Genomic DNA, 14,885 nt, shown 5'->3' with positions numbered 1-14,885 from the left:
CCATCCATCCTCCAGTCTGACTGGCAGCAGTTAGCAGCTCTGGAAGATAAAGACAGACAAGGGGCATTAAAAAAGGAATTCTGAAGGAGGTAGGGAGTGGTCTGAGCTGAAGACAGAGACGGCATCCCGTCCACTTGTAAAAGCACATCCAACAGTGTGTGGGTTATACCATAATGCCAACAGGTAAAGCAGTGCTATTGCTCATCAGAGAGTCCTATGCCTCTGACATTGCTCTTAGCTTTAACCAGCTGAGGTTGCCCCAGGAGATGATTTCTACAAAGAGGATGGTGTGAAGAAAAAAAAAAAATCCATGAGAAAATTCTCACTTTTACTAAGACACCTTCACTTCAGGCTTGCTGAAATAACACTCATGATGCACCACAGTCTAACACATTATGACACTCACGACTCCTTTGGAGAAGTGTTTCATTTCAATGTAAATGTCCTTAAAAAAGACAATTTAAGCCCTTAAAAATCTGCCCCTAAAGCAAAATATATGACGAAATCACTCTCCAATCCCTCCTCTCATTGGGACTTTTTGGAAACACTGTGTCCTGCAGCTGAGGAAGTTTACAAGAGGACACACATATCTTGAGTAAGATCCAGCAGGAGATCAGGAAGATTAACACTGAGGAATGGTAGATATGTCTTGTGAAGAGCAGCTTAAAATACTTAGCTTTGAAATGGTAGAATGGGATCTAACTGAAGCACAGAAATATCCAACGAGGGCAGAGGGTCTGGGTACGACGTTTCTTCCTCTAGATGGTAAGGACACAACCCGAGGTGGTGAGCTGAAATTGGGATCAGGAGCAAGCCAAGTGTCTGACCTTGAGCAAGACAAGAGCAATGGACACAGTGCTTTTCTCTAACAGGTTCTATAGAGCTTGACACCATAAGAGCTTACTTATACAACCACAGCTCATAGGACTGTGTCTCACTGCAAGCCTGAGATTAAGGTAAAGTATGGCATTTTCTGGAGTGATGATAAACCTGTTTCTGCTAGTAAGAAAAGCTTTCACAAACAATGACTTGGAGTATTAAGACTGAGCAGGATGAGACATTTAATAACACTGACCTGAATTAATTCTGTTCCTAACAAGATTACTGCAAGTTTTACCATTGATTTCAATCAGCCTTGAGCCAGGAGACTGCAATTTTGAAAGTGTATTATTTTCTGATCCTCTATTTGTGAATTTTAAGGGCTAATAACTCTTGTCCAGATCTGCAAACAGACTGAGAAAACATCAGAGTGACGGACTGCTCCAACAGTATATTCTGTCAGCTAAACTCACTCTCAAAACTAGCTACACCTCAACAGGTAGACAAAGAAGGGGCAAGCTGAACTTTTTTGAGTCAGAATTGCAATAGGAAAGCACATGCAGGATGAAAACATAGAAAAGGCAGATAAAAAATAAGCAGGACAAAAAAAGAGGGTAAAAGAAGATTAAAAGAGAGGAAAGCAGAGGAAATTATGTAGAGGTTTCCTTTGTATTTTAACAGTGTCAAAGATTTAAAAAAAAAAGAAGAGAGCCAGGGATAATCCGCAGTGATTACCATTGTGGAGCTACCCTCTGTTCAGTGTGCCTTCATGTTATCTCCTTCTAAAATTAGCACATTTGCCTAACAGGTGAGGCTGATGATGACAAGTGAAGACCTTATAAATGATGTAATGACCACAAATAGTGATACTGTCCTGTGTAAATTTCTTATCAAGGAAGTTCTGCAGTGGTCAGATTGAGTGCTAGTTGATTGACATCATTAACCATAGGACATGCCCCTAAGATATGTGAGAATGAGCAGTCTAGACCTGGTGATGAACAAATCCAAGCTGGAACTCTTGGCAACACAGACCTTGAATTTCAGGTAAATGTTGAAGCAACAGTTTGATCCTAATTGTTAACTGCAAATGTTGAATCAGTATGTGGTCAAATAAATGCTGCTGTAATGTAAGAACAGAGGGAGAGGGTGAAGAAGAGCAGGAAAATTAATGGAGCAGTGGTAATTGTGAAGGGCTGTCAAGACCAGCTGTGGAAGCAGCAGGGAGCAAAGCACAAACCCACCGCCATCATCCAAACAAGAAACAGCTCCTGCACAGCAGATGTTTGGAGATTAGAGCAATGGTTTCCCCATAATCCTTGTGCCCTTGAGAGGAGGAATTGAAGACTGTGGTGTTAAATGATCATGCTGCTCTCTTTGAAAATGGAAAGTGATCCCCCCAGACTAGTAACAGGGATGTCAGAGGGGTACAGCAGAGTCAGATGGTTAATCACCTTGAGATCCAGTCCCTCCTTTCCTGCAAAATAGGGAAAATGTGACTCACAATGTCCACAGGGCGGACGGAAAATAAAACAAAACCAGTGGTATGCACAAACAACCTGCAGATTAGGGTGACTGAAAACAGTCACTGAAATGAATCAGACCTAGATTTGGTCACTGAAGACAATTACATTAGATGGCAGCAAGTGAAAGCAAAGTCTTATTTCAGTGGTTTATTAAAAGCCACATCTGCATTCAGTGAAAATAGATTGGAATCTGACTTGTCAAGCTTAGAGAATTTCTTATTTCTCCAGTAAAATCAGGGAAAAAATACTCATATTTATTCTCACCATGTTAGCAGAGAGCAATATGAAATAATATGAATAACGTGGAATAATACAGACCCCATGATCCCATATCCACTTGGTTACATCAATTGGCCCATACTGTGCTGTGTGAAAGACAAGCCTGGCTTTACATGTTGGATGGAAGCACTAGTTATAGAGTGGTGGAGGAGTATATTTTGACTAGCACAAAGAGCAAAATTGGAAACATAGGTGGGAAGCTTCTGGATTATAACTGCTATTATACAGGCAAAAAAAAAAAAAAGTTTTGTTTCATATAGCATATATCACTTCTTGGATAAATTTTACCTCAGATATTCACATGTGACTTCTCAAAAATCTGATTAAAAATTACTTCCCAAGAAAGATGAAAGAAGTTAAACATTCCTTTTCTATAGCTGGAAGATACACATCCAAGGAGTAACACAAAGTAAGTGCTTTGTTACAAGTGTTCAAAATTAAAATATCATTTGTAATCATTAGGGGAAGCACAACACCCATCACAGAGTGAGTTGACAGTGACGCAGTGAATTCATCAAGAGAAAAGACTGATCAAGTCCCAAGCTCAGACTGCAACATGAAATCACAAATACTGTAAGATGGCAACAAACTATGATATTGGAGGCTAGAGCTCAGTGCAAGGATACCTGACACAGCATGGGTGCCAAGAGAAATCTCACCACAGTATGAGAGATCTGACTGAGCTAATTACTATGCATCTCATGTTTCCAAGGCTAATATATTTAGTACCAGGTCAAGTGTTCCTACACAGTGCTATATTCTCCAATGTAAACATACCCCCAGAGCTCAACTGTACTGAAGACATGGGTGGAACATGACAAGCAACACTGTTAAAGTCAGTGTTTGTACTGTATTACAGCCTCATTAGTAGGCCATACTCTTCCTGTGTGTACAAGCAGCAGGACTCATCCTACAGAACCACAAACATTGCATAAGACTTCCATATCCCCAAGATCAACCCTAACCCACCCCCGCCATGCCCAGTGATCATGTCCCCAGCTGCCACTTCTGCAAGTTTCTTGAACAACTCCACGGATGAGGATTCCCATTTGTGCAAGCCTCCCTTGCTGTTGACTGGCCAAAATTTTCATCTGGCTGAGCTCTGGCTGCATTTTTCTTATGGGAAGTGCCAAAAAACTACCAATGATGGAGCTTGCTTTTAGGGTTTTCATCACAGGAACTAAAGCATAAAGCTAACTAGCTGAAGAGGACATGCAAGGACAGTGACTACTTGCAAGGCCAATGGGAATGCAAAATGGATGCGAGCAGTGGAGGGCAAAGATACCTCAAGGAAATGAGAGGTTAAGTCAACAATTTGCCTGAGGGAGGCACGGACTGCTGAGCAATGAAAACACTTGAATTAAAAAAACAAGGAGTAAGATGAAAAAGCAATCAAGGGTAAGAATTACGCACAGTGAAAGTCAGAAAACACAAAGCTTTGAGCAGCAATTTTGTCTGAACATGATTTGCAGCAAGCGTAAGAACAAACAGAAAACCCTATCAGGACAAAAATTAAAGACCAAGTGGCCACGACATCTTTAACAGTGGCCACAGATGTGAGCAGCTGCCATGATGCCACTGCTGACAGGGTCATGAGGGTCACTTTTCAGCAGGCAACGGGACATCTGCAATCCACCACTCCAGGATACAAAGCTTCTGCAGAGCTCCCAACACAATTCAAAATCTACGCAGCTGGTTTGTGAGGAACACGGATCACCCAGTGGCCCCTGGGAAAGAGGAAAGCATCTGTGTGTCACTGCAGTGCCTCACAGCTCTCATGTTGAGCTCAGGAAGGAGCACGGTCTAACACACTGGCGATAATGCAATTTGAACATGCAAAATATTAGAATAACTGACTCCCATTGCTTTAAATTAGTGTCATCTGAGGAATGGACAAGGTTTGGCAGTTGAGGGACTCGCTTTTCTAACCACTTGAAGGTGCAACACAACGAGGCTAGCAACAAAGCAAGTCTACAAGAAGCAGGGATTAAATTCCTGCCTAATTTCTGCATTAAAGATTGCTTCCAGGGAATCCGAGAGAGGAAGCAACATGCCTCCATGCTCTGGTACCAAAACTTTAGCCACTTGATGGTAAGATGGGGATACCAGCTTCCCAAGATGTGGATGCCAGCTCCGTGATCCCCGCCACACCTTGAAATGCTCTTGAGAAGTCTCAGCTTCTCTGATCTGCTGGGATACATCCAGCATCTTCAGAGGACAGCCGTATCCTGTGTGCGTTTTCCATGCATACACATATTTGTCCATATAGCTTCAAGACTTTCACATCTCCTAAAGTTTCCAGCACTCTTTTCCTCTGAAGAAAACCAACACAACCAAGAGCTGCTCCACAAGCCTGTCAGGGATTCAGTCAGACGCCTCATGGGTCGCATGTCATTCCACTTGGATAATATTTCTGGTTAGAAACAGTGGAGGCACAGAGATAATTAGATAAATGTGCGTTAGATAAATGAATCATGGGGTGACCTTCAGCTTGTCTCCTGGGAGAAATATTTAAATGGAAAGAAATTTGGCCCTGATATAAGGGAGATCTGATCTTGTGTTACAGCACTCTGCAAACCACATGACTCCTTCAAGATGCAGTCCACGTTTGTTCACTGTCTTCTATTTGCTCCTGCTGTATTTACATTACCTTTCTTAAGAGGGTAAATAAAGGGTTAAATACATCTGGGAGCTCATTTGCTAAGCTACTTCAAAAATACCAAAATGGTGGTATAAACCTATGAGAGTCTGGTATTAATTATAAGGCACACAGACATACATAGAATGTTTGGGTTTTTTTTAAATCTCACTTAAAAGACATAAAGCTTTCAAACAAGGCATTCTGCTGCATGGCAAGGTTTGCTCTTCTTTGCTAAGTAATTCTTTGTGTTTTCATACATGACAGACTCTACAGTAACCACTGCTCAAAGTCTTCAATATCTTTGCAAAAGTGCTCTCACCCTACTCAAAAATGTTTTCAAATGGGCAGATTCGCTTCTTCAGCAGGCTCTCACTCTGTGCAGAAGTCAGAAAACCAGTATTTCGTGAAAATCCTGTCAACAGAACATAGATATCTAGCAAAGTAATATTCAAGTATTATTCTATTGATCTATTCCATGCTACAGGTTGGAAGAGGAGAACAGGGACCATTTCAGCAGTTTATACAGTACTGGCAGTTTCCGGATGTAATCCAGGGCTATTCCCTGCTGACCAAACAGGGGCTCACAAAAAGAAGGCCAGCCCTCAGCTGAGCATCTGATCCAAAGGAAAATTCAGCCAAAAGCTGAGCACTGGAGAGATAAGTTAATACAACAGCAAGCAAAAGCTCTGGGTTTAAGCAGAAGTCCACAGCGTTTAACCTACTTTAACAGATCAATCCAGTGGGCTTTTAATCATCCCATTAATCCTAAAACAAAAATAATTACCCCAGAGATCCGTATTAAAGTCCCTTAATTATATCTCATTTCATCATCCTTTTTACTCGGGATAAGGAGCATCATAGTCCACAGCTTTCTGAAGTCGTGGAGCTTAACTCTAATTCAGACTTCAGCTGCTATGGGGATGCCTTTCCTGAGAGCACTGCTAAGAGATGGAAAAAAAGGAAAAAGAGTAAAAAAAAGGCGGGCAGGACTCTGCTTTCCAAAGGCACATTACAAAGCAGCAGCCAAAGGAAATGAACAACATTTACATGGTTAGTGAAAAATGCGTGAAAACCTGGAAACTTGGGAGAGAACTTCACCAAGCCTGGAACCCTTCTTGAATTTCTCTGAGTGCTGTTCCTCTCCTGGAGATTCAATCTTGTCTGCAGCCCTACTGTCCCCATGGGCTTGGGGCATGGCTATGGGTGGATGGAGGGCCACCAGTGTCCATGGGAGCTTGAGGAGTGTTGCTGGCAATGCAGCCAGCCTGTTCTTTACTTCTTTAGGACAGAGCAGAGCTCACAACCATACAGCTCACATTTCCATCTGGCTCCCAACAAACTGTGTGTTTTCCACTCCTAACAAACACCACTTTGTCCATACCCCTTATGGGGACCAAGTCCCTCGTAATAGAACCACAGAATGATTAAGATTGGTCTAAGACCACCAAGTCCAGCCATCAGTGGAGGAGCTGATGCAGCCCCAATATTCTGTCCAAGCTCCCTTTCTTAGCTGCTTGGTTTCAGTCTCGCTGGACATCAGCCGTTTCCACCATCTCCTTGCAGAGGAACAAGCCAGCCTTGTGTTATATTTAGGCTTAAAAGCATTGCACATTTAGCAGAAGAGTATTTCAGGGCAATTTTCAGCTTTGCCTAAATACACAACGGAATTTCTTCCTGCTGCCTTGGGAGGAGGCCCAGAGGGCTGTTACTGTTGCAGAGGTTGGGATGATATCAAGCAAACGCTGTCATAAACCAAACAGCATGTTGGATCCCAGCATGTAAATGGCTTTGGGTTTAGGCAGCGTCCCCAGGCTCCAGCTTGGCAAGAGGCTCCGAGGCTATAAATATTCCACTTCTCTGCAAAGATGCTCTCCAAAACCACCACCGACCTGAAGGTGCGAGATGTAACGTGCCCAAGGAGCCTCACAGCTCCTAGCAGGGATTTGTGAAAGAGGAGACTGGGCACAAGTCACAGCCACTGGCAAGAAACCCAACATCAGTTACTGTAATGCACCTCAGGGAAAGAAGTATCTTCATGATGATGTTATGGTAAGGACGTAGGCTGATATGTGACTTTTTCTGTCCTTAATAACTGGCAGGCTGAGACTGCCACATTCTGAATTGTCATTTCTGCAGCCAACAGAACTAACACTGCCCAGCAGAAAGGACTCTGAGTGCTTTTTCCCATTAAGTGAGGGAGAAACCTGCCTGGAGATAGTTTGTGTGAGAAAAAGGAAAAATGACAAATCATTACAAGCTGGATTAAAAAGAAACAAAAAACAGCCGTGTTTTGCAGTCAAAGTGACAAAATGAATGCACGATTCTTCGCCTGAGCTCCTTGAATGGCACTGCTCAAAACCAAAGCTTTTCCTAGCAAATCTAGGAATTGAACATCGCTCATTTTGCATTCCCTGCTGGCTGTCCCAGGGCATGTGGTAACACACAGACTAACCCCAAAAGAAAGTCTTCCGTTGTATCTTCTCACTATTGTATTTTCATTTGGCCATTTCTCACTTCCATCTCTACTTGGGATCTATTTGTCAGCACTAATCCTCCTGCAATCACTTGCACATAGGAAAACCAGTTACTGGCTGCAAGGCCTACAGGACAAATTGGAAAAGTAAGGCAAAATGAGACCTCACGTGGGTATCAGGTTATCCTTGTGGCACCAAGACCATCCTGGTCTATCTGATGGGTTCCTGCAGCCCTCAAAGACAGAGATTTAATACCTCCTTAGGTAGCCTTATGCTTTAGAAGTTTTCCCTTTTTGTGAAACACATCTTTTATGTTGTAATTAAAACACGTGACTTCTTGTCACCCCATGAGCTGTCACCGAAATGTGCTCGTTACCTTCATCTTTCCAAACACTGGATATTTCAAGATGGTTATCATATCTCCCCTCAATTTTCTCCAAGGTAAACAAGCAATTATCTGCTGTGCCTTCTGCAACTCAGCTCATTCTTGCTCTTTTCCTTCGGTTCCTTCCAATCTAGTCACACCTTTCTGTAAGTGAGCTGCCCAAATCATCACCCCTCACCACCGAGCAGGGCACACAAACTGCTCAGCTAACCCACAACACATCTGTCCATACATATTAACACTACGTTTGCTATTTCCCCTCTTGGCAAGAAATGTTTGCTGATTTGTCAGTATTTTCCTTGCTCTTAGCACTGCAAATCAGGAGCCAAACCATTGATCTCTTTTGGCGAGTTACAGCTCAGTTCCCATAAAAAATTCCACAGCAGCTGCCTACTTACCTCAGAGCCCTCAAGACAAACATTCCCCGTTATAAAATCATATCAGCCATAACTCTTCAAACTAGATTTAAGCAAAATAAACTCTGCATGGGTCGAGTTTAAGCACTTGGAGATCCCCACTGGTTTTTGCTGTAACACGAGCAGCACTGTTTCAGATCAAAGGCTGATGTGCTCTACATCACAGCAGCTTCAGCAGCAAATTCACTAGAATACAGCAGGGAAAAAAACAAGTGCTTTCTCTGCTGTTTGGAATACTAGCATTGTTATGCTGACTTCAGGAATGGCCTTGGCATGTTTGTTTCTAACAACGCCAAAGTTTAAGCAGTAACCATGCTGCCTTAGTTCAACCTCTGAAAGCATTTCAGCTTCAACTTACGTGGAGTGAAAAGCCTGGATGGCAGGGTCTGGTCAAAATAAAAATTCAGGTGGCACAGTTACATCCTAAGTGAGACCCAGTCTTTAACAACAGCTGAGAATTAAGAAACACCAAGGTGAAGATATCCTAAAAGCATGAGTCAATAACTGCCAATAACACAAGTCAGTACAAAATGCCTCATGCTGTTATTAATAATCAAACAGACACTGCAGATGCCGGATACACTCTCCCAGACCGACAAGAGGTTCGTACTGCCAGCACAATGCCAGGAGGTGGTTCAGACCAGCAGAACTGGTTGGAGAAGGCAACTTTTCCACTCAGTCTCACCCCTTACCTTTTGAGATAGTTCCTCCCGTAGAGGATCTGCTGCAGCAGGGTGACCACAGCGAAGGCGCAGATGAAGATGAAGAACAAAGTTCTGTTTCCCAGCAAATCCCTGCCCGACGAGGGGTCTGTGTATCCCATCCTTAACAGCTGTGGGATCTCCGTTGGGTATGATTCAGTCCATGGTCACCTTCACGCTTGTTTTGCAGGGCAGCCAAGGGGAGCTCCGGGTGTCTGTTCTTGGAGCAACCCAAGGACAGGGCATCCCATTGTCTGCCCCCTCCGTGCCTCTTTGGCTGTCAGCTCCAGGATTGTGCGCAGTGCTCCCACGGTAAAGTTTCCCAGAGATTCAGACGTGGCTAACATCTAAAATCAGAGCTCTTTCAGCGCAGGCAGTGCTGTGCAAGAGGCATTCCACTCCCACAAAGCCTCTCTCAAAAACCCGCTGCTAGCAATTACCTACTCCAATCCAATTTTCATATTCCAGATGGGGGAAGCTGCAAATAAACCAGAAAACAGCAGCCAATGGCAAACAGAGGGCTCTGGCAGCCCGCGCTGGAAACGCATCGCCATCAGCTCCTTGCTGCTTCTGCTCAGCAATCCCAGTGCAATGTGCTCGCACGGAGACGTGATCAGGGTGTGCTATTGAGGAATGAGTGCGGAGCAGTCGTGAGGGTTTCCTTCAGTCCCCTGCAAAAACAACAACAGCAATCTGGTCAGCCTGGCAGGGAAGCAGTGTGCCACTGGTATTACAGGTTTGCGTGCCAAATGTGATGCTGTACTCACATACCACTCACTGTTTGGGCTCCTACATTTCCCCTAGTTATTCCTACAGAGTGAGCAAGGACGCTGAGCATCCTTCAAGGACACGCTCTCAGTTCCTGCATGCTGATGTACTGGAGGCACGGAGCAGCCCTGCAGCAGCCGCGCGCAGCCTGCCTCTCAGATTCACTTAAAGAGACAAATATTCTGATTGCTCTCTGCGGGGAGCAGTGCTTTTTGCAAAAGGCAAAGAACATGACCTTGCCCACAAGTATCAGAGCTGCCTGAAATCTCCCTGTCATCCGGAGGGCTCCATGCTGCTCGCAGGGAAATAATGGCACTTTTGTTGCTGATGTGAGAGCAAAGCCTACTACTCCCAGCTCTTCTTTAACAAGTTCTAATGAAAGCTTTGTAAACATCACAGCTAGGGGTTTGTTTTGCCCAAATGGAGGACAGGGAACGGGGATTTTGACAACAAAACATAGTGAAATAAACCCTCGTCTAAGATAACAGGAAAATATTTGTGTTGATAAATTTTCCAACAGGTAAATCAGTGTGTGCAAAGCATGCCATTAGCCAGCAGTGCAAAGCAGCAAGCAGCTGCTTTTGTTGTAACCAACAGAGGTAATAAAAGTGCTTGAGATATGAACCTGAACCTTGAGTCCCTGCAGGCAGGAGACCTTGGGGTAATTCCACCCATTCAGACTCTCTTGATTTTCACACAATGATTGGGTTGGAAGGGACCCTACCATGGGCTGGCTGCCCCCTACCAGTCCTTTCAAAGCTTCACACCTGCATTTATGAGCCCAGCAGAAGGCTTTAGGCTTCACTTGTCCACGCAAGAACTGCGGTCATCCTGAGGCTAGGCAAAGATCAGCAGCCCAGTGCCCTGTCCCAGGAACAGGCAGCCACAGGGAAAAGAAGGAACAGGGCAATGCTTACATGGAAATACATCCGGGGTCAGAAGAAGAATAACAATCTGGATGGAGAAATAACTGTTTTGGAAGCGCTCACTTCTGTTATACTGGGAATATCACACGTATGGGCGACTGTAAATTAAACAGCAGCATTGGCTGGATTCCCTCCCACCAAACTCACCAGTTGCAAGGCCAAATATGTTTCTTTCAATAATCAGTACATGTCAGCTCATAGAACATGAGAATACTTCCATACAGGAACAATACCATTTACATGCAACTTAATCCCCAGCAACAGGAAGAACAGTGGGGCTGCTATGTAAATGCTGTGAAAGTGGATTTGCACTGGGAAGCTGAGAAATAAAGGCACCTGTGAAGGAAAATGCAGTCAATGCTTTGATTTGTCAGATTTTTATGGGTACCTTTGAAAATCATCCCGAAGAAATTTGTCTCAGTTGAAGAATCAGCGAGGAAAATTTGGCTACTTAGGACCTTCTGTTAGTGTGATACTACTTTTGCAGACAGCAATATCAGCTAGTTTTAGTGAAAACGTTCTGCCTTCCTTCCTTTATTCCTCTCCATTTGAAGTGATTTGCTACTGGGACAGTGCACCAAACTCAGCAAGCTATTCCGCTTGAGCTGAGCAAGGCCCCATGCAGTCATGGCCACATGCAGTCATGCAGCCTTTGATTTGTGTCCTCTTACCCTTCTGCACTGCATCAGATGATACAGCACTGAGACACCTCTGTGCAGAACCACTGCAAACCTAATGCAAAGAGCAAAGCAAATGGACACATACATGGAGAGTGTTTTCTGTGCCACATCTTGCAGAGATTTTATTCCTGATGTCTTCAGTGCTTCTTCTGTGCAAGCACCAAGCACAACTTGGCTGAAGGGACAACATGTAGTCCTTATTTCTGAGTTGCAGTTTATTTAGAGCTTAAATAAAACAGAGAAATTCACTGCTGATGGGCAGGTCTGGCTGGGAATTTCGCTAAGCATCTCTCCTTAAACCAGTCACCTGATTCAGCATTTGACTGTGCACTCTCATTTCAGCTGGAAGCAAGGGCATTCATGTGTCGGAGAGCAAGATCAGTCTTGTTAGCTATTTAAATCACAGTATGCATCACTGAATGAATATATGAAGCTCACAGGACCATACAGGTTCAGAGTAAAGCACAATAAGCACAACATTCCCCTACAGGAATGTTTCCCTCCTTGCCTGCTCAGCCACTCTTCACCCTTCTTTGTTATGCACGTTAAAGAACTTCACAGAGCAGATTATTAACAGCTTTGCAAGGCTGTAGATCTTTCAGATCTCACTCTCCTACCTTCCTTTTCCTCTAAATGAAAGTTTCTACAATACTCGTGTCAACTACCAGACCACTGATTTAGCTGAGCACTGGCACACATGTACATGCCCATAAGGTTCAGCTAAATGTGAAACCTATTAACATGTGTCTATAAGTATTAACTCTTTTGCAATATCAAACATGCATTTATCAGCACGACCTATTGCTTAACACAACATCTTGTCCCACTACCACCATGAATCTGTATGCCTACAACTGGGTATTAAAGAAGCTGGAAGGATTCAGCTAAAGTGTAAATGTTTATTTAGCTGGGGTTGAGGCATGAGGGGGTGACGAAAGCCATGTTGGCACCAGAGCTACCTGTGGAGGATGTGTCCTGGAGATAACATATGTTCTGCACACTGGATATCCATTACATCACCACCAGTTTCCTTCCAACCATGTTCTCATAGACAGTGGGGGAGGTCAAACCCAGAGGGCTGCGATGGTGCCAGAGCCATAAAGGAGCTCATGGGTGGCACTTACCTATCCCAATCAAGTTAAAACTCCCACAGGCTTCACCAAACCGAGCTTAAACAACCAAACTTCACATTCTGGTGAATGCCTATGAAGCACTGGAGCTAGTGCCACCCATGTTAAAAGTGACAGATGAAAGTTTTGATATTTCTTTTTTCAGAAAATATCCTAGCTGTTAATGCAATGAAACATTTCTATGGTCAGAAGAACAGCCACACACTGTCTAACAGTGACAACATCATCTACTGGCGACAAGCTCAATTCGTGTTGATTTCACTATTTTAAGAGCAAAATTTTACCCTAAAATGTTAATCTGAGATATTAACAAACCTTAAAATATGGCATACAATTTTGGATGCAGTTCACAGAAGCAATGACTTTGATGTCAGAATGCATTTTGCTATGTCAGTGAATAGCACTGATCAGAACAGTAGAGTTGGACCAGGTGACCTTTAAGGGTCCCTTCCAACTTAACAACTCCATAATTCTATGTAGTAAAGATTTCTCTGAGCAACAAGCTAATTGATTCCTTCAAAAATTTTATACTACACAATCAAGACAAAGAGAGCTATTTTAGGATATGATTTGGGCTTCAGAAAGGTTACCTTTGTCCTTTTATCACAGTTCTGTGCTGATTTTCCATTCAAAGTAATAAAGTATACACCTTGTGATTGATCCACCAGCTTCAGTACTCATCAACTTCCTATTTATGTGATTCCATGATTCCATGTGGTGCAGACCCTGAGCCTCACCTCATTCTTCATTGAAGAACCTCCATTTTCTGACCTCACTGACATCCTCTATAATCCTCCTGCTTCCAGTGCACCCTTCTCTTTGGTCAGGCATTGGCACGGGCTGCCAAGGGAGGTGGTGGAAATCTTCATCCCTGGAGGTGCTCCAGAACTGTGGAGATATGGCACATGGGGACATGGGCAGTGGGCATGGTGAGAATGGCTTGGGCTTGGGGATCTTGGAGGTGTTTTCCAACCTCAGTGATTCTGTGATTCTCCCCAGCAATGTGCTCCTTTCCATGTGCCCAAAGTTCTGCACGTCTACCAGCAGCTTAGTTGGTGGCGCTGACCCTTCTCTAGGGAGCCTGCACCAGGCTACGTATGGAAATAACCAAGAGTGTAGCCAGTTAGTTGTGCTAGCTCTTTAAAAACCCGAAACTGGGAATGCAGAGTGGGAGTTCATCCACAACCCATTACTAATCCCCAACAAAGGGGTTACGACAGCATCTGGCCTACGGGATGCAGTGCCCTACAAGCTAAGATGAATGAAATGCCTCTGACAGGCAGAGACGTCCCCGGGAGATCTCTCCTCCAAGCGGAGGGAAGCACAGCGTGGCATTTAGTGATGTACAGAACACTCCCATCATCTTTATTTAAACTTCACTCTCAATCAGCATTTTTGCTTTCCTCCAGGTATACCCAGCAGCTCCACTGGAGCTACAAGGGCTGTGGGTGGTTTCTTTGCCTGCAGCGTGGGCAGGGAGGTATGTGTGAACAGCAATGCAGTCACTTTAGAACATATGAATTGAAGCTTGAAAGGAAAAATAATAATGAATTGAACAGATTGTCAGGCTCACTGCAATTCCCAATCAATTAAAGCTTATTTTAGCAATAGGGCAGTTTAGTTCTGAGAAGTTCTCCTGGCACTTTGATGATTTCATGATCCTGTGTAGCTAAAAAGGTCTCGCTGGGAACAAATTGCTTCTGGTACAGCATCCTCTGTACTGCATCTCTCATTTCTTTTAAATGACAGTAAGTAGGAACCACATGAGCAAACAGCAGCATGTGAGTAAGGCTTTGGCCCTGGGTGAAGAAGAATGATGAGGCTTGGACATGTGTCTGCTGGGCTCACAGTCTACAAGAATATCCTTCGATGAATCTAAATTTAAGTTATGAGTCAGTATTAGTTATATTAAACCAAAGAAAGTATTCTGCATCAAGCAGTTGATATTTTTTAGCATGTTTTTACATTATGTCTGTCTTTTGGATCTTTTGATTTGTGACATTATTGGATGGCATTTCACAGATGTGGATGACACAAGAACTGCCAAATCACAATTCCTTTTCTGCACTTGAAAAGATGAACCAGTGTCAGATTCACACGGAAGAGTTCATGGGTTCAAAAGTCAATTAATTTATGAGGAAAG

General features: G+C 43.6%; 1 protein-coding gene across 4 annotated transcripts in view; it reads right to left on the bottom strand.

Annotated features, from left to right (window-relative positions):
- ST8SIA5 (ST8 alpha-N-acetyl-neuraminide alpha-2,8-sialyltransferase 5) overlaps positions 1–14,885 on the bottom strand; it is a 60,381-nt gene that overhangs the window by 26,796 nt on the left and 18,700 nt on the right. For all 4 annotated transcript variants that reach the window (XM_048931622.1, XM_048931620.1, XM_048931623.1 and 1 more), the window contains one exon: positions 9,230–9,909. In XM_048931622.1, the coding sequence (XP_048787579.1) occupies positions 9,230–9,360 (131 nt within the window). In that variant the 5' untranslated portion in view covers positions 9,361–9,909. The remainder of the gene's footprint in view (positions 1–9,229; positions 9,910–14,885) is intronic.

The sequence above is a fragment of the Lagopus muta genome, chromosome Z, assembly GCF_023343835.1.
Source record: "Lagopus muta isolate bLagMut1 chromosome Z, bLagMut1 primary, whole genome shotgun sequence".
Lineage (NCBI taxonomy): Eukaryota > Metazoa > Chordata > Aves > Galliformes > Phasianidae > Lagopus > Lagopus muta.
The sequence above is the reverse complement of the archived record's forward strand: the minus strand, read 5'-3'. Positions and strand labels throughout refer to the sequence as shown.